Source organism: Bubalus bubalis, chromosome 4 (assembly GCF_019923935.1).
Source record: "Bubalus bubalis isolate 160015118507 breed Murrah chromosome 4, NDDB_SH_1, whole genome shotgun sequence".
In the NCBI taxonomy this organism is placed as follows: Eukaryota; Metazoa; Chordata; class Mammalia; order Artiodactyla; family Bovidae; genus Bubalus; species Bubalus bubalis.
In genome coordinates, this window is record NC_059160.1 from 19,736,674 (window position 1) to 19,755,816 (window position 19,143).

The window sequence follows — 19,143 nt, forward strand, 5'->3', positions numbered from 1 at the left end:
GCACACATTAAAAAAAAAAAAAAAAAAATTGTAGACTTAGCTTGACCATGTAGGCAAAGGAAACTCTTGATCAACCTGGAGGATTAGCTGATGATGGAAGCATGACATGTACTCAGCAAAGACAGAGGTCTTCTCCCCCACCTACTTTTCCTTTGATTATAAAGCTGTAGCCCAGTAAGTTCTGCAGTGCAGGAGGACACTGCCCACCTACTTGAAAGCCTCACAAGTGTTCTATTCTAATAAATTACTTCTTATCTATCACCAGGGCTTCCCTAGTGACTCAGATGGTAAAGAATCTGCCTGCAGTATGGAAGATCTGGGTTTGATCCCTGGGTTGGGAAGATACCCTGGAGAAGGAAATGGCTACCTACTCCAGTATTCTGGTCTGGAGATTTCCATGGACAGAGGAGCCTGGCAGACTACTGTCCACGGGGTCGCAAAGAGTCAGACACGACTGTGACTTTCACTTTCACTTATGTATCACTTTGCCTCTCACTGAATTCTTTCTGGGATCAAAGATAAAGAACTGGCATTTAAACATGTATAATATCATGTATGAAACGAGTCGCCAGTCCAGGTTCGATGCACGATACTGGATGCTTGGGGCTGGTGCACTGGGACAACCCAGAGGGAAGGAATGGGGAGGGAGGAGGGAGGAAGGTTCAGGATGGGGAACACAGGTATACCTGTGGTGGATTCATTTCGATATTTGGCAAAACTAATACAATATTGTAAAGTTTAAAAATAAAATAAAATTAAAAAAAAAAAAAAAAGAACTGTGGTACCGGAGCTCTTTGGAGCCCCTCTAATGACACCAAACAGTTTCACCAATAGTCCTAGTTTTTGCAGTTAACTTTTTTTTTTTTTTTTTGGCAATAATTATTCATGGCTTTATTAAATAAAAGTCTTTTTAGAGAACAGTAAGAAATTAATTCTCAGCTAACATCAGGGGAGAATGACAGGAGGTTACAATTTTTTTTTTAATGCAGTGATATTGATAATAACATTAACCAGGGAGGTACTATATTTCAACAAATACTTTTAATAATCAATCACTGTTACATTAATACTCTGATGCTCTCATTAAATCAAAACTGTTTAACTAAAATGGTTATATTTAAAAGATGCTCATATTTTTATATCACTACTGACAATATCTGGCAAGATATTATATAAACTACTTTGGTAATGTACTCTAAAAAGGATGATATAAAGCTTAGCCATTTAAGATCCACTATGATCAAAGGATCAGAGAATGAAAATAAGAGAGAGAGATAATAACAGAAGTATACTATATATATATAAATAACTATATATAAATAACAGAAGTACACTAGACCCCATGAGAAAGAGAAAGGGACATAAAGAGGGAAATAGAGGGAAAGACAAAGAAAATTATTGGACACATAAATGAGCCTCAATAGATTTCAGCTGAAACACTTAAATGATATTACTGAAAATCACATTTACCCTTAATTCAAAAAGGAAACTTTGCAGGGAAATTTTGTGCCAATGGAAAGAAAACACACTTTTGTATTTACTTAAAATTTTATTTGATCTTATTTTATTTTACCTTATCTTATTATCTTATTTTATTTTATCTTATTCAAATTCTTTTCCTATTTAGTTTGTTACATAATACTGAGTAGAGTACCCTGTGCTATACAGTAGGTATGGGCAACTTTTATTAGTATATGTATTACAAAATTATTAGTGTCTGTTTCCATCACCTCTGAAATACAGTAATCTATTACTTAACATCATAATGTGAGTTGCCAGGATGCAAGTGGCCAGCAACCTGGAGAAAATACAAAGACTAATTAAAAACAAAACCCAAAGACCATTTTTCTTTTAACCTCCTATAACATAATTCACTGTGCAGTAATATTTAAGTAACATACTAGTAGCAGAATAACTAACAATTACACATCTTCCCTCTCACCCACCTCTAGTCCCTCAAAATATCTCTCCTTCTATGGAAGTTAACTGTGAAGTACTAATACTTCTGAAGCACAATTTCTCCTCTGTTGTCAGTGGTCAGTAGTATAAGAACTCCCTTCCACAACTACCATTTTGTTATGTCAAAGTTTATCAGTTTTACCTTACCAGATCTCCACTGTTCCATGTTCACTCTACAGGTAGGGTCTGTCTCTAAGATTTTTAAAGACACCTCTGTCACTGTCATGTTTCAAAAAAGCACTTGGTGGTACCTTTTCTCAGTAGTTGCAAAACAGGAAATGTGAATTGAAAGGAACTGTTAACATTTCCTTCCAGTTCAGACTCTATCTGAACCGGATGGAGTTAGCACCCTCCAAGTTCAGACTCCGCCTCTCATTGCAAAAGAGGCTCTTGATGAAAGTGAAAGTGAAAACAGTTTGGCTTAAAACTCAACATTCAAGAATCTAAGATTATGGCATCCAGTCTCATTACTTCATGGCAAATAGATGGGCAAACAATGGAAACAGTGACAGACTTTATTTTCTTGGGCCCCCAAATCATTGCAGATGGTGACTGCAGCCATGAAATTAAAAGATACTTGCTCCTTGGAAGAAAAGTTATGACCAACCTAGACAGCACATTAAAAGGCAGAGACATAATTTTGCCAACAAAGGTCCATCTAGTCAAAGCTATGGTTTTTCCAGTGGTCATGTATGGATGTGAAAGTTTGACTATACATAAAGCTGAGCACCAAAGAATTGATACTTTTGAACTGTGGTGTTGGATAAGACTCTTGAGAGTCCTTTGGACTGCAAGGAGATCAAATCAGTCAATCCTAAAGGAAATCAATCCTTAACATTTGTTGGAAGGACTGTTGCTAAAGCTACATTACAATACTTTGGCCACCTGATGTGAAGAACTGACTCATTGGAAAAGACCTTGATGATGGGAAACACTGAAGGCAAAAGGAGAAAGGGGTGCCAGAGGATAAGATGGTCAGATAGTATCACTGACTCAATGAACATGAATCTGAGCAAACTCTGGAAGATAATGGAGAACAGAGGATCCTGGTATGCTACAGTCCTCGAGGTTACAAAGAGTTGGACGTGACTTAGCAACTGAACAGCATCATGTCACTACGTCACTGGGTACAGACCTTCCAAAAATGTACATGTTTTTGTTGTTCAGTCACTCAGTCATGTCCAACTCTTTGTGACCCCATGGACTGCAACACACCAGGTTTCCCTGTCCTTCACCACCTCCTGGAGCTTGCTCCAACTCATGTCTACTGAGTCAGTGATGTCATCCAACCATCTCATCCTCTGTCATCCCCTTCTCCTCCTGCCTTCAATCTTTCCCAGCATCAAGGTCTTTTCCAATGACTCGACTCTTCACATCAGGTGGCCATGTTTAGAGTCATCTCTTGTGCTGTTGGAAATGTACATGAGGCAGGAGCTAAATGGACTCGGGGCTGTACAGCTGGACTTTGTCCCCTGTGGACAGGTATCCCAAGATAAAGAGGAGGAGGAGCTAAGCCCTGCCCAGAAATGAGATAGTACTTTTCTCATTCTCAAGGTCCAGAGGACCTTTCCAAGAATACACCTGCAGCAAGACTCTTTGTAGATCAAAAAGGGAATAATGTCAACCTGTCCACAGGCCTCTTCACTAGAACCCATCTTGGCTAGGAAATGTGGGTACACACATGGGAGGACACTGATATATACCAAATATGGACTCAGAATCAGCCAAACCAAGATGTTTGGCCAAAGGAAACCCAGAAGAAAATCGCATAAAAGTGATTCAAACTACCACAAGGACCCGACGCTCTGGGCTTGCCAGTGTGTGCCTATGCACATGTACTCTTTTCCCTCCTAATAAATGTTTCACTTGTTTCACTAGTTTTGGTTTCTCTGTGGAAATTCATTTTCTGGAAATGAATCCTAATGGCCAGGACTCAGCACTTGGCCTGACTTCAATCTCTGGCCAGAAACCAAAGTCCTGTTTCAAGTCCCTGCAGGTTGAGGCCACCTAAGCTCAGACATATCTTCACAAAAACCTTTGCCTTTCTCTGTTCATGAAAAAACAATAACAACAAGGAGACCTTAGAGGTAGCACAGCCTCAAGATAAAAGAAACTTATGTCCCTGAATTTCCACGTGGAAGAAAGCTACGTTCTACCTAGAAACACCTATTATCTCAGTTACATGAGTGATAAGTAAATATACACTGTGCTATTAATGAAATTCAGGAGGTTATCTATTGTAGCAGCTGTGTAATGTATCTAGTCAGAGTGGCAGCCTCATTTTTTCCATACTTTTTGCATTACTAATCACTTCTTATCCAGTCACTAAATATCTGCAGATTGTTTACTTCTATGGTAGGTGCTGAGAAACAAAAGCTCTGCAAATTCTGATGAAGAGGATGAAGCAGGCACCTGGGTCTTGTGTGGGAGAGGTCTGGATGGATTTTCCAGAATGGCTGAGGCAAGGTTAGTGTCTTCTCTGGTGTCTAGTCAAGACAGGGACATTTTAAAAGATTACGGTTTATAGTACCACTGAAAACCTGACAGAGCTAAGAGCAATGACAAATTGAAATTATAATAGAGTGATCATTATAATTAGAGTAATAGAGTAATTATAATAATCATTATAATGAAGTGTTCAGCATACAAAAATGGAGTTGGAAGGCGAGAGTCTGGTTTCAGAATTCAAGAACTAGAACTTCTTTGTATCTTTGTATTGTACCACACAAAAGGACACAGCAACACCTGCCAATTCCTGTGACCTCAAGGTACCCCGAGAAATCTTGTCGTCACCCTCAAGATCTCCCTCCCTCCCTTTCCTGTGTTCGTGCAACCAATCCTTACTTAACACACTTCACTTCTCATCAACTAAAGTTTTAATGCTTGAGAAACAAGCTCTGTAACGAACCCATGGCTTCTTGCATTTAAAAAAATAAATAAATGAACTTCCTCCTTTTTTTAAAGTGCCTCAGTCACAACTCAGAGCTTCCTGCATCTGTGTCTCCAAGCTGGGGCTCTAACAATCCAGCCAAAAAAATGCCTCTTCTCAATCAGGTCTTTGTTTCTGAAAATTTAAGTTAATAAAAGCAATACATTATGAAAACCGTGACACACTCAACCTGCATGACACCAGGAAGGGAACCATTTTTTTTTAAACACACCCTTATTCTGCCAGAGGGAGCTTTAGGCTCTTCAGACAAAGCTGAAAGACAAGTCTCCCCAAGAACCTGGGATCTTTGTGTTTCAGGAAATGAGTGGAATTAAGGCCAGTTTCAAAGGGATCTCAACTTTTCAATAATGACACAATCCTGGGAGTGAGGCAGACAGAGAAATAAATAGGGGAAAGACCCTGGGCCAGGTCACTAAGAACGCCTCCACCCTCTCTCAGCCTTTCAAAGCCCTTAATCCCCAGACCACAGAGCTTACCCTAAGGAATTTCCCAGTCACCGACTAAAGTTCTGCAAATTCCTATGAAGAGGGCGGCTTAGGTGCACCGCCATCTGGGGAGAAATCAAGTCAAATTTTTTCAAATTACCCAACCAGGCCAGACGTTCACCCCTTATTGGAACAGGCCTAGAGAGTTTGCAACCTGCTTGAGACCAAGAAGGCAGTTTCTTCGTTCTCTTCTCCTCTGGGTGGTAGTGGTTCTTCTTTCACTATGAATTTGCTCTGGACCAGAGGTGGCCAACGGAGAAGGAAATGGCAACCCACTCCATTGTTCTTGTCTGGAGACTCCTGTGGACAGAGGAGCCTGGTGGGCTGCTGCCCATAGGTCGCACAGAGTCAGACACGACTGAAGCGACTTAGCATGCGTGCATGCATTGGAGAAGGAAATGGTAACCCACTCCAGTATTCTTGCCTGGAGAATCCCAGGGATGGAGGAGCCTGGTGGGCTTCCGTCTATGGGGTCGCACAGAGTCGAACACGACTGAAGCGATTTAGCAGCAGCAGCAGAGGTGGCCAAACAGGGGGATGCGGCGTCTCAGGGCTGCTACCACTGCCCTCTCCCAGCAGCTTCAGCTTCTCTATGGGGCGACCACATCCCTCTCCATTTGCAGCTGTCTCCCACATCCAGGTCCCAACCGTCTGCCAAGTTCGAAGGAAAACACCGGATGCAGGGTCTGGAAAATAAGCCCATGCACCGGATGGTACCCCAGATGGTACTATATAACCCTCCCTCCCCATCCTCCATCTTCCGCACTCCGCCCTAGATGTTACACCCCACTTCCCGTGTTTCATTTCTCAGGATGTTGAGGCAGAAAAGGAAGTCAGAACACTTGTAAACAGGATGCCTGACGTTGAAGGGTCTTTGGCTCCTTTCCAACTTGCCAAACGCCTGATGGGGACCTGGTGGACTAACCGTGGATCTAAGAGGACAGCCCTCTGCTCAGGCTGTCTGCCATGCTGGGTCCCTTCCTAGCAGAGCAGGAGAACGACTGCATAAATCTCCACACCCTGCGAGTCTCCCTGGCCTAGCAGAGATGGGGACAAGGCTCTGTCTCTCTGAGGTTCAACCTGTGGTAACCAAGACCCCTGAGAACAGAAACCCTGTTGTGTGTAGCCACCCACACACAAACCTACTCTAAAAGGTGTTGATTTGTGGCTCGTTCGCACCACTGTTCTCAGATCATACACAGATCAAAACCCCAGGCTATTAGGTTCTGAGGCTACAAAATGAGGAAAGGTTATAAAGGTCAAAACTACAAGGTTATATAAATTGTCAGAAATTTGGACTAGAGTTGGGAAGAAATAAGAATGCTTGTTTAAACAGGAGTTGTTTTGGGGTTCAGGATGGTTACACATTTGCGGGTGTAGGAGGGAGGCGCTTTGAAACTATGTTTGCACCTGGCAGTGCTTGCAGATACTGTTTTGAAAATGTCTGGTGATGGTCTTGAGTTTGATATAATTCAGAAAGTTTAAGTTCTCAGTGATGTATCTGCAAGTTCTCAGATGCAAGAATGCATCTGAAACTACCTCCACCTAAGGCCATCTGGCTCCATTTTGTATGTGTGAACCATAGTTACTTCATTTTTATTTTTGAAAGATCTTAAATACATCATCAGGCTTCCCTGGTGGCTCTGTGATGAAGAACCTGCCTGACATGCAGAAGAGGCAAGTTCAATCCCCGGTCCAGGAAGATCCTTTGGTGAAGAAAATGGTAGTCCAGTCCAGTATTCCTGCTGGGGAAATCCCATGGACAGAGGAGCCTGGTGGGCTACAGTCCATGGGGTTGCAAAAGAGTTGGACAGGACTTAGTGACTAAACAACAGTAGTAGCAAATATATTATCACCTGTCTACATCACCCTTTTTTTGGACTTTTGTGAGATGATAAGATTTCAACCCTGAGGATCTGCTACAGTGAGATTGGTCCAGTTGGAACAGAGTTTACAAACAGAGTCTTAAGACAGTAACAGCAGAAATCAGTCTTTGATGAACAAAAATTTCTTTCCTGGTGAATTATTTTGATACTTGAAATGATTTAGAAGTTTCACCAAGTGGTAACAATAAAAAGCTGACTCTTTAGAAGACAGTTTGTCAGTTTCTTATGAAATTAATATACTTGCCAGATGATCCAACAGTCTCACTTTTTGGCAGTTACAGAAATGAGTTGAAAACTAATGTTTATGCAGACTTACACAGGTGTGTCTATAGCAGCTGTATTTATGATTGCCAAAACTTGGAGGCAACCAAGATGCCTGTTAATATATAAATGGCTAAACACACTGTAGACTCTCCAAACAATGGCATAATGTTCAGGGACTTTAAGAAAAGTTCTCAAGTGAAGAAAAGACATAAAAAGAACCTTTTATGCAGGTTATTGAGTGAAAGAAGGCAATCTAATAAAGCTGCGTACTGTAAAATTGCAACAATTTGACATTTAGGTAAAGACAAATCTATGGAGATGTTGAAAAGACATGTCTGAAGGGTCAAGGTGGAGAGATTGGGAGGGATGAATGGGGGAGGCCAGGGAATTTTTAAGGCAATGAAACTATACTCTGTTATTCTATAATGATGGATTTAAAACTATTGGGTGGTGTTTTGGGGGATTCTCAAGAGCTCTAGTTCTTTATGTCTCAGCACAGAAAGAATCCAGTGAGAGGCAACGTGATAGATAAGAAGTGGTTTATTAGAATAGGAGGTTTGTGAGGCTAACAAGTGGGTGGATGAGACGGTGCTGTGCCTGAGAACTTAGTGGGCTATAGTTTTATATTAATAATCAAAGGAAAAATGGGGAGGGGGAAAATACCACTTTTCTCCTCATTCTTGAGTAGATGTCAAGCTTCCATAGTCAGCTCTGCCTTCACGTCAGGCTGGGGAGTTTTCTTCTCCCTATGTGGTTAAGCCAGGACAGTCATGGCACTATGGAAAAATTGTTTCAAGTCTCAGGACCATGAGGGTCTTTCACTTTGAATGTCACTTTTCCATTTTATTGTTTTTTTATATGTGCAGAGAGCTTGTCCTAGGGGGTCATTAACTTACTGAGCTCACTAGGTGGGATGTGGGTCTCATGCCATCGTTGTTCTATTGTTTTGAGAGATGTCCCATGCTTCTGTTTTGCAAGGTTTTGTTGCTAAGCAACCCTGCTTGGTTTTTTAGTTAAGCAAAACTACTTTCTTAAGCAATCATTAACTTACAGGGGTTTCCCATTCTCAAACTTTTCTACTTACAATGTGCAGTGCGATTAACCATTTAATTACCTACTTTGTCCCCTTACCCTATCCCTATCAAATTCATGTCATTATGAAAGTGAAAGTGTTAGTTGCTCAGTCATGTCTGATTTTTGCTACCCCATGAACAGTAGCCCACCAGACTTCTCTGTCCAAGGAATTCTCCTGGCAAGAATATTGGAGTGGATAGTCATTCCCTTCTCCAGAGGCTCTTCCTGACCCAGTATTGAACCCCAGCCTCCTGCTTCGCTGGTGGATTCTTTACTGTCTGAGCCAACAAGAAAGCCCAAGCTTGCCATAGCATATAGAACATAAAGATTAAACCCTAATGGCACCCCACTCCAGTACTCTTGCCTGGAAAATTCCATGGACGGGGAGTCTGGTAGGCTGCAGTCCATGGGGTTGCTAAGAGTCAGGCACGACTGAGCAACTTCATTTTCACTTTTCACTTTCATGCATTGGAGAAGGAAATGGCAACCCACTCCAGTGTTCTTGCCTGGAGAATCCCAGGGACGGGGGAGCCTGGTGGGCTGCCGTCTATGGGGTCGCACAGAGTCAGACACAACTGAAGTGACTTAGCAGTAGCAGCAGTAGTCTATGGACTTCAGTTCATAATGTTGTAGCAAAATTTGTTCATCTGCTGTAACCAATAAAACAAGCTAATACAATGTGTTTAAAATAAGGAAAGCTGTGAGGAAGAATTACCTGTGGGAACTCTGCATTTCTGCTAAAATTTTCCCAAACCTAAAACTGCTTTTTTTTCCCCCATAAACCTAAAATGGAGTCTGTTAACTTAAAAGAGCCGTTGACTCTTAGTCAGCATTATCATTGTTTTTAGCTCAGTGACCTAGGAACCGCTCTCATCCTTAAACTAGAACTAGAAGTTAAAGATGCGACATATATGGAGCTCTAGTGTGTTCTGTGTGACATGAGTTAAGGGTCAAAGATTATTTGCTGTCAGAATCCTTTAAACTTAAAGTGTAAGTCTGAAAAGGGCACCTTAGAAACCACTGGAGACAATGCTGAACAAATTAAAGCACTAAACCATCAAGAGAAAAAGAAAAAGAGGCTGAAATCTCTACTTTTGCTTTGCTATGACCACAGTAACCTTTGAAACAGAATTTTTATCCATCCCACTACCCTTGCTGAAGGGTAAATATAATTGGGACTTCCCTGGTGGTTTAGTGATTAAGAATTCAGCTACCAGTGGAAGGAAAGCAGGTTCAGTCCCTGCTCAGGGCACTAAAATCCCACATGCTGTGGGGGCAACTAAACCCTCAGGCTGCAACTAAGAGAGTAGCCATGCCACAAAAAAAGACCCTGCATGCCACAACTAAGACCCACTTAGCAACAAAACTACCACCACCATAGAGCTTCTCCATCTTCGGCTGCAAATAATATAATTAATCTGATGGTGATATCCATCTATAGAGTTGGGCTGCCCAGGTGGCACTTTGTAAAGTGCCACCTGCCACTGCAGGAATTGTGGGTTCAATCTGTGAGTGGAGAAGATCTCCTGGAGAAGGTATCTCTTGACTTAGGCTAACACCTGTCTAGAGCTTAAACAAGGGGCTTCCTTGGTAGCTGAACTGGTGAAGACTTTGCATGCAATGCATGAGACCCTAGTTCGATTTCTGGGTCAGAAAGATCTCCTGGAGAAGGGATAGGGATAGGCTACCCACTCCATTATCCATGGGCTTCCTTGGCAGCTCAGACAGTAAAGAATCCTCTTTCAATGCAGGAGACCTGGGTTATATCCCTGGGTTGGGAAGATCCCTGAAGGAGGCCATGGCAACCCACTCCAGTGTTCTTGCCTGGAGAATCCTCATGGACAGAAGAGCCTGGCGGGCTGCGGTCCATAGCATCACAAAAGAGTCAGACATGACTGAAGGACTAAGCACAAAGTGTACACAAAGTTAGGGAAATATCAAGGCTGTCCAGGTCACCATACACACATACATCAATATTGTTCAGAGGTACCCTGGCACAATAAGCAACACAGTAAATACTGTTTTCATCCACTCTAATTTAGACAAACTACCTACCCAGGAGCAGAGCTGTTGTTTGCAGTACAATGGCCAGCCTTGAGCAAAATTTTTTATTTTAGCTTTTTTTTCCTCTGCAGAGCTTGGTTTTGTAGGTATTACAGGAGCAAAATGTGGTGTGGTAGGTTGCAAAAGGAGCCTGGGTTTTGAGGTAGGAAACAAATGGTCAGTTTTGCTCCTTCAGTTCAGTTCAGTTCAGTCTCTCAGTTGTGTCCAACTCTTTGCAACCCCATGAATCGCAGCACGCCAGGCCTCCCTGTCCATCACCAACTCCCGGAGTTCACCCAGCCTCACGTCCATCGAGTCAGTGATGCCATCCAGCCATCTCATCCTCTCTCGTCCCCTTCTCCTCCTGCCCCAATCCCTCCCAGCATCAGGGTCTTTTCCAATGAGTCAACTCTTCACATGAGGTGGCTAAATACTGGAGTTTCAGCTTTAGCATCATTCCTTCCAAAGAAATTCCAGGGCTGATCTCCTTCAGAATGGACTGGTTGGATCTCCTTGCAGTCCAAGGGACTCTCAAGAGTCTTCTCCAACACCACCGTTCAAAAGCATCAATTCTTCGGCGCTCAGCCATTTTCACAGTCCAACTCTCACATCCATACATGGCCACAGGAAAAACCATAGCCTTGACTAGCCGGACCTTTGTTGGCAAAGTAATGTCTCTGCTTTTGAATATGCTATCTAGGTAGGTCATAACTTTCCTTGCAAGGAGTAAACGTCTTTTAATTTCATGGCTGCAGTCACCATCTGCAGTGATTTTGGAGCCCCCCAAAATAAAGCCTGACACTGTTTAAACTGTTTCCCCAACTATTTCCCATGAATTGATGGGACCAGATGCCATGATCCTCTTTTTCTGAATGTTGAGCTTTAAGCCAACTTTTTCATTCTCCACTTTCACTTTCATCAAGAGGCTTTTGAGTTCCTCTTCACTTTCTGCCATAAGGGTGGTGTCATCTGCATATCTGAGGTTATTGATATTTCTCCCAGCAATCTTGATTCCAGCTTGTGTTTCTTCCAGTCCAGCGTTTCTCATGATGTACTCTGCATAGAAGTTAAATAAACAGGGTGACAATATACAGCCTTGACATACTCCTTTTCCTATTTGGAACCAGTCTGTTGTTCCATGTCCAGTTCTAACTGTTGCTTCCTGACCTGCATACAAATTTCTCAAGAGGCAGATCAGGTGGTCTAGTATTCCCATCTCTTGCAGAATTTTCCACAGTTTATTGTGATCCACACAGTCAAAGGCTTTGGCGTAGTCAATAAAGCAGAAATAGATATTTTTCTGGAACTCTCTTGCTTTTTCCATGATCCAGCGGATGTTGGCAATTTGATCTCTGGTTCATTTGCCTTTTCTAAAGCCAGCTTGAACATCAGGAAGTTCACAGTTCACATATTGCTGAGGCCTGGCTTGGAGAATTTTGAGCATTACTTTTCTTGCTCCTTACTCATTCATAAATTCAAAAAAATCCAATGCCTGGATAAGGCAGATATTTATGTATCAAATGAAACAATGTGGATTGAAACATTTGCCAATAACTTGAGCTTACTGATTTCAGTATACAGAAGTTTTAAGGATATAAAAAAGAAAGATCAGAAGCGCCCCATTAGTAAATGAACTCAGATTTTTTTTAAAAAAATTAAACAACAGAAAGTAACCCCAAAACAAAAACCAACCAGCCAACCAGACAAAAACAACAAAACCCCACAAAGCAAAAAATACTTGGGTTTTTGGAGCAGCTACGCAAGTTTCACTCTAGCAATCAATACTCCATTTCTTTATGTGTGTGCATGCATGGGTGCTCAGTTGTGTCCTACTTTTTGCCACCCCTTGCACTATAGCCCGCCCATCTCTGCTATCCATGGGGATTCTCCAGGGAACAAGAATGGAGCGGGTTGCCATGCTCTTCTCCAGGGCTTCTTTCCAAACCAAAGATCCGACTCACGTCTCTTATGTCTCCTAAATTGTCAGGCAGATTCTTTACCATTGGAACCACCTGGGAAGCCCTAGACATAGGGAGAAACTTATGTCCTTGAATTTCCATGTGGAAAAAAGCTGCATTCTAACCAGAAACTCTTATATTCCACAGCTACATAAGAGATAAGTAAATATATTCTGTTCTATCAATGAACTTTAGGAGGTTATTTATTGCAGCAGCTGTGTTACATACCTAGTTAGAGTGGCAACCACATGTTTTCATGGGTTTTTTGCATGCCTAATAATTTCTTATCCAATCACCAAACAGCTGCAGAATGTTCACTCCTGCTGTAGGTGCTGAGAAACAAAAGCTCTGCAAATTCTGATGAAGAGGGTGAAGCAGGCACCTGGGATGGCCCAGAAAGGTAGGTGTCTTCTCTGATGTCTAGTCAAGAGATGGATGTTTTAAAAGATCGTGGATTATAGTACCATGGAAACCCTGACAGAGTTAAGAGTAATGACAAATTGAAATTATAATGGAGTAATCACAGTTCAGCAAATAAAAATGGAGTTGGGAGGCCATTGAGGCCTCTGATTTCAGAACTCAAGAACCAGAACTTTCTTTGCATTGTACCACACCCAAGAACAGACACACATCTTCTTTTGTCAGCTCCTTTGGCCTTGTCGACTAAAAAGATGCACAATGGAAGAGTTGTGAGTTAAGTTTTATTAGGGACAAAATGAGGACTGCAGCCCAGGAGACAGCACCTCAGATAGCTCCGAAAAGCTGCTCCAAAGCAGCAGTGAGGGGAGGTGAATATGTAAGATTTTGGTGAGTCCAACGCAATCAAGTGCTTACTTTATAAAAGATTTTCCACTAGTCCTGAGGAGCTGTCACCATGAAAGGATTTAGTGCTTTTGAGGATATTTGGAGATGCAAAGGTTGGGATCATGAAATCAGTTCCTGAAAATATCTAACTCTCTAAAGACTTGTTCCACCAGTTTCCGTGGAACCAGAGTACCTCACTTTCCACCGTCAATTTCCTTCAGGGGGTGTCGAAGTCAGCAGCTGCAGTAGCACTGCTGCTGCGAAGTCGCTTCACTCGTGTCCAGCTCTGTGCGACCCCATAGACGGCAGCCCACCAGGCTCCCCCGTCCCTGGGATTCTCCAGGCAAGAACACTGGAGTGGGTTGCCATTTCCTTCTCCAATGCATGAAAGGGAAAAGTGAAAGTGAAGTCGCTTAGTTGTGCCCAACTTAGCGACCCCGTGGACCGCAGCTTACCAGGCTCCTCCATCCATGAGATTTTCCAGACAAGAGTACTGGAGTGGGGTGTCATTGCCTTCTCCATAGCACAGGCAGATGGAAAATGCCCTTGTTGTTGTTGCTCAAGCGCTGGCAAATGCTCTTGGCAATTGCAGTTGACAGCCTAAAAGTACCCCTTCCCCCACTGCAATCTTTTGGTCTCAGGGTCCTGCCTCCTCCACCTTGTGGTTATACAACTAATTCTGCCTTAACAAGCACCCTCACTTCTCAACAGCTCCAATCACAATTTTGGACAAACGAAGTGAGTCCTAACCATGATTTCTTGCGCTTTTGTCTTTAATAAACTTCCCCATTTTTAGCCTGGCAGATCACAACTTGAGAAGTTCCTGAGTCTGTATCTGTAGGCTGAAACTCTAACAGTTCCCACAATAAATGCCTCTTTATCTCAGACAGGTCTTTCTTTCTGAAATGTCAGTTAATAAGAGCACTAAGTCATGAAAATGGTGACACACTTAACCTGTATGACCTCAAGAAGGGAACTTCTTTTTAAAACATACTTATTCTGCCAGAGAAAGCTTGAGGACATTCTAATTAAGCTTAAAGACAAGTCTCCCCAAGAACATTGGGTGTTTGTGTTCTTGGAAAGGAGGGGGATTCAGGCCAGTCCCAGAGGGATCTCTAGTTTCCAATTAAGATGCCACTCCTGGGGGGCAGGGCAGACTGAGAAAAAAGTGGGGCAAGATCCTGAACCAGCTCACTAGGAACACCTGTCACCCTCTCCCAGCTTTTCCAAGCCCTTAATCCCCAGACTGATGCTGAAGCTGAAGCTCCAATACTTTGGCGACCTGATGCAAAGAACTGACTCACTGGAAAAGACCCTGATACTGAGAAAGATTGAAGGCAGGAGGAGAAGGGGATGACAGAGGATGAGATGGTTGGATGGCATAATCAACTCTATGAACATGAGTTTGAGCAAGCTCCAGGATTTGGTGATGGATAGATAGGGAAGCCTGAAGATCTCTTTTGTATAGTTCTTCTGTGTAATGTTGGTGATGGAGAGGGAGGCCTGGCGTGATTCATGGGGTTGCAAAGAGTCCGACATGACTGAGTGACTGAACTGAACTGAACTGAAAGGTGCTTGTTTAAAAAAGAATGGTTACCAGTTCAAAATGGTTATTAAGTTCCAGGTTGGGGAAGGGTGCACTTTGTAACAATGTCTGCAGTTGACAGTAGCTCGCAGATGTTGTTTAGGAAAAGGCTGGGGACTTCCCTGCCATTCTGGTTCAATGGTTAAGACTTGGAATTTCCAGGGCAGGGGCACAGGTTCTATCAGGATGCTTTGTGGCACATCCCCAAAAAAGACTGGAGGTGTTCTTGAGTTTGACGCAGTCCAGAAAGTTCAAGTTCACAGTGATGCAAGAATGCATCTGAAACCACATCCACGGATGGCTACCTGGCTCCATTTTGGATATATGAACCATAGCTACTCCATTTTGATTTTTAAATGATCTTAAATATATCATCACATGTCTCCATCACCCTTACTTGGGCTTTCATGAGGTGATCAGATTTCAAAGCCAAGGATCTGCCCCACAGTGATTGGTCCAGTTGGAACAGAGTTTATGAACATATTCTTAAAACAAAACAGTAACTGCAGAAATAAATCTTTGAGCAACAAATTGTTTTTTCTAGTGGATTCTTTTAATCCCTGAGATGATTTAGAAGTTTCACCAATTGTTGATAATGAAGAGGAGATGATTATTTAGAAGACAGTTTTTTGTTTTCTGTTTTTTTTTTAAATAATATACTGATCAGATGATCCAAAAATCTCACTTTTGGCATTTACACAAATGAATTGAAAATGTATGCTTATGCGAAAGCTGAACAGGTGTGTTTATATCAGTTGCATTCATGACTGCCAAGACTTGGAAGTAACCGAGATTCCTGTCAATAAATAAATGGTGAAACACACTCTAGACTTTCCAGGCAGTGACATAATATTCTGGGGTTTTAAAAAGTTCTCAGGTCAAGAAAAGACATAAAATAACTTTTAATGTAGGTTACTAAGTGAAAGAAGGCAATCTGAAAAGGCAACATACAGTAAAATTCCAACAGCTTGACATTCAGGAAAAGGCAAAAGTATGCAGATGGTGAAAAGATCTGACTGAAGGACCAAGGTGGAGAAGTTGGAAGGGATGAACTGGTCGAGCCCAGAGGGTTATTAAAGCAGTAAAACTATGTGCTAAACTGCTTCAGTTGTGTCCTGACTCTTTGCAACCCTATGGACTGTAACCCTCCAGGCTCCTCTGTCCATGGAATTCTCCAGGCAGGAATACTGGGTTGTCATTTCCTTCTCCAGGGGATCTTCCTGACTAGGGATCTAACCCCTGTCTCTTAGGTCTCCTGCATTGGCAGGCAGGTTCTTAATCACTAGTGCCACCTGGGAAGCATAGTGAAACTATGCTATATGATAAATCCTTCAAGCTAGGCTTCAGCAGTACGTGAACTGAGAATTTCCAGATGTACAATCTGGGTTTAGAAAAGGCAGAGGAACCAGAGATCAAAGTGCCAACATAGAAAAAGCAAAGTTGGGTCATAGAAAAAGCAAAGGGGTTCAAAAGAAACATCTACTTCTCCTTCATTGACTATGCTAAAGCCTTTGACTGTGTGGATCACAACAAACTGTGGAAAATTCTTAAAGAGTTGGGAACACCAGATCACCTTACCTGCATCCTGAGAAGCCTGCATGCAGGACAAGAAGCAGCCATTAGAACCAGACATGGAACAATGGACTGGTTCAAGGTTGGGAAATGAGTATGTCAAGGCTGTATATTGTCACTATGCTTACTTAACTTATACTCAGAGTACATCATGTGACATCCTGGACTGTATAACTCACAAGCTGGAATCAAGATTGCTGGGAGAAATATCAACAACCTCAAATAGGCAGATGATACCACTTTAATGGCAGAAAGTGAAGAGGAACTAAAAGCTCTTGATGAAGGTGAAAGAGGAGAGTGAAAGCTGGCTTAAAACTCAACATTCAAAAAATGAAGATCATGGCATCCAGTCCCATCATGTCATGGTAAATAGATGGAGAAAAAGTGAAACAGTGACAGATTTTATTTTCTTGGGTTTCAAAATCAAGGCAGATGATGACTGCAGGCACAGAATTAAAAGACACTTGCTCCTTGGAAGAAAAGCTATGACAAACCTAGACTGCATGTTAAAAAGCAGACCTCACTTTGCCGACAAAGGTTAGCATAGTCTAAGCTATGGTTTTTCTAGTAGTCATGGACAAATGAGAATTGGACCGTAAAGAAGGCTGAACATCAAAGAACTGATGCTTTTGAACTGCGGTGTTGGAGAAAATTCTTGAGAGTCCCTTCAGCTGCAAGGAAATCAAACCAGTCAATCCTAAAGGAAATAAACCCTGAATATTCATTGGAAGGACTGTTGCTAAAGCTGAAGCTTCAATACTTTGGCCACCTGATGCGAAGAGCTGATTCATTGGAAAAGACCCTGATGCTGGGGAATATTGAAAGCAGGAGGAGACGGGGGTGACAGAAGATGAGATGGTTGGATGGCATCATTGACTCAATGGACCTGAGTTTGAGCACGTTCTGAGAGATAGTGAAGGGTAGGGAAGCCTGGCATGCTACAATCCATGGGGATTGAACGACTGAACAAGAACAACCAAAGGTCTCTGGAGTTCAGCTTTGTCTTCCAGAGACAAAGCCTTCTCAAGAGACATGCTAAGAGTTTTCAAAGAGCAATGAAACGTGACTAAAACGCAGAAAAATCTGTTCAAACAAACAAGCAAAACAGACTGCTTTGGTCATGATCCAGATGGTGAGAACTTGAATTCAAGATTTTCATTTAACTGATTAGAAAAGGAATTTTCTTCACAGTTATATTTTTATGGTGTTCCTTTCTGTGACCAAAAAAAAAAAAAAAAAAAATCAAAGAATCCACTGTAAACTATATTGTAATATAATGAAGGCCTCAAGATAAATAGAAATAACTGTTTGTCTAGAATATGTAGAAATACTAGTAAACACCTCCAAACTAAGGGACACAAAATGACAAGCTTTTTGTTAAATACATCTTCAGTATTTGCTTTTTCTCCCAGCTGTCATTCTCTGCTGTGTAACCTAATGTCCTCCTCTAGGTATATTTTCATTCCTTACTTTAAATCTTCTATTTATAGTCTGTGAACTATTCAAATAATCAAGCCCATCAGAACTGTGCATAATGTAACTACACAACTGATTTTGAACCAAGGTCAGAATGGGACATGCTTCTGCATAGTACTCATTAGCTTTATTCTGAGCATGATGTTTCATCAGCTCTTCATAAAATTAATAAGCTCTTTGTGAATTTATGTATTATTAAATATTTTATTTTAAACTCTGTTAATGAGCTTTTCCTCAGTTAAATTTAATTTGCACAATGCTTAATTTTTGAGTAGTACTCTGTCTCCATGATGAAATGCAGATTTCCTAATATATGAAAGCAGAGTGTCTTAAGAGACTTGCCCTGTGGAAGACTCAGCTAATGTGATTCTGTTATTTCCTTATTAAAGTAGTGCTGCAAAGTGTTACCACACAGGTGCTTGTTCTGAGAGTTTCTCTCTAGTAGAAAACTACAAGCTTATAGAAAATGGACATTCTTAAGGTTTAGTAGATATTGACAAATGTTTCTTAAAAGGAATTGTAACTATTTATATTTTCATTACCCAATAATGAGAGTTCTGGGAAATTATTTGTAATTGACTCCTCAAATATTGCCTCTCTCTTATCTTTTTATTTCATTTATTTCCACTGGAGTTCTTATTAAATATTTTCTGGCATCATTCTATTATCCAAGTTTTTAAAATTTCTCACAGCTTTTAATCTGTTTATTTTCCTCAGGTTTAAGTTACATACATCAGTTCAGTTCAGTTCAGTCACTCAGTCGTGTCTGACTCTTTGCGACCCCATGAATCGCAGCACGCCAGGCCTCCCTGTCCATCACCAACTCCCGGAGTTCACTCAAACTCATGTCCATTGAGTGGGTGATGCTATCCAGCCATCTCATCCTCTGTCGTCCCCTTCTCCTCTTGCCCCCAATCCCTCCCAGCATCAGGGTCTTTTCCAGTGAGTCAACTCTTCGCATGAGGTGGCCAAAGTATTGGAGTTTTGGCTTCAACATCAGTCCTTCCAATGAACACCCAGGATCCAGGACTGATCTCCTTTAGAATGGACTGGTTGGATCTCCTTGCAGTCCAAGGGACTCTCAAGA

The 19,143-nt window shown here is 41.8% G+C and overlaps 1 protein-coding gene and 1 long non-coding RNA gene across 3 annotated transcripts in view; both read right to left on the minus strand.

The window, feature by feature from the left end:
- Positions 1 to 2,462, minus strand: part of LOC112584482 (C-type lectin domain family 2 member H) — a 70,226-nt gene extending 67,764 nt beyond the window's left edge. The window contains exon 1 of one of the 2 annotated variants that reach the window (XM_045165287.1): positions 2,107 to 2,449. In XM_045165287.1, coding sequence (XP_045021222.1) covers positions 2,107 to 2,185 — 79 coding nt within the window. In that variant the 5' untranslated portion in view covers positions 2,186 to 2,449. Of the gene's footprint in view, positions 1 to 2,106 lie in introns of both variants that reach the window. The other variant, XM_006059771.4, reaches the window with a different exon arrangement.
- Positions 2,463 to 3,872: 1,410 nt separating this feature from the next.
- LOC112584483 lies at positions 3,873 to 5,771 on the minus strand. Its single transcript, XR_003108681.2, has 2 exons — positions 5,386 to 5,771; positions 3,873 to 5,023 (listed from the first exon to the last, which is right to left on the minus strand). It is a non-coding gene; the product is annotated as an uncharacterized LOC112584483 (long non-coding RNA).
- Between the last annotated feature and the right edge of the window lie 13,372 nt (positions 5,772 to 19,143).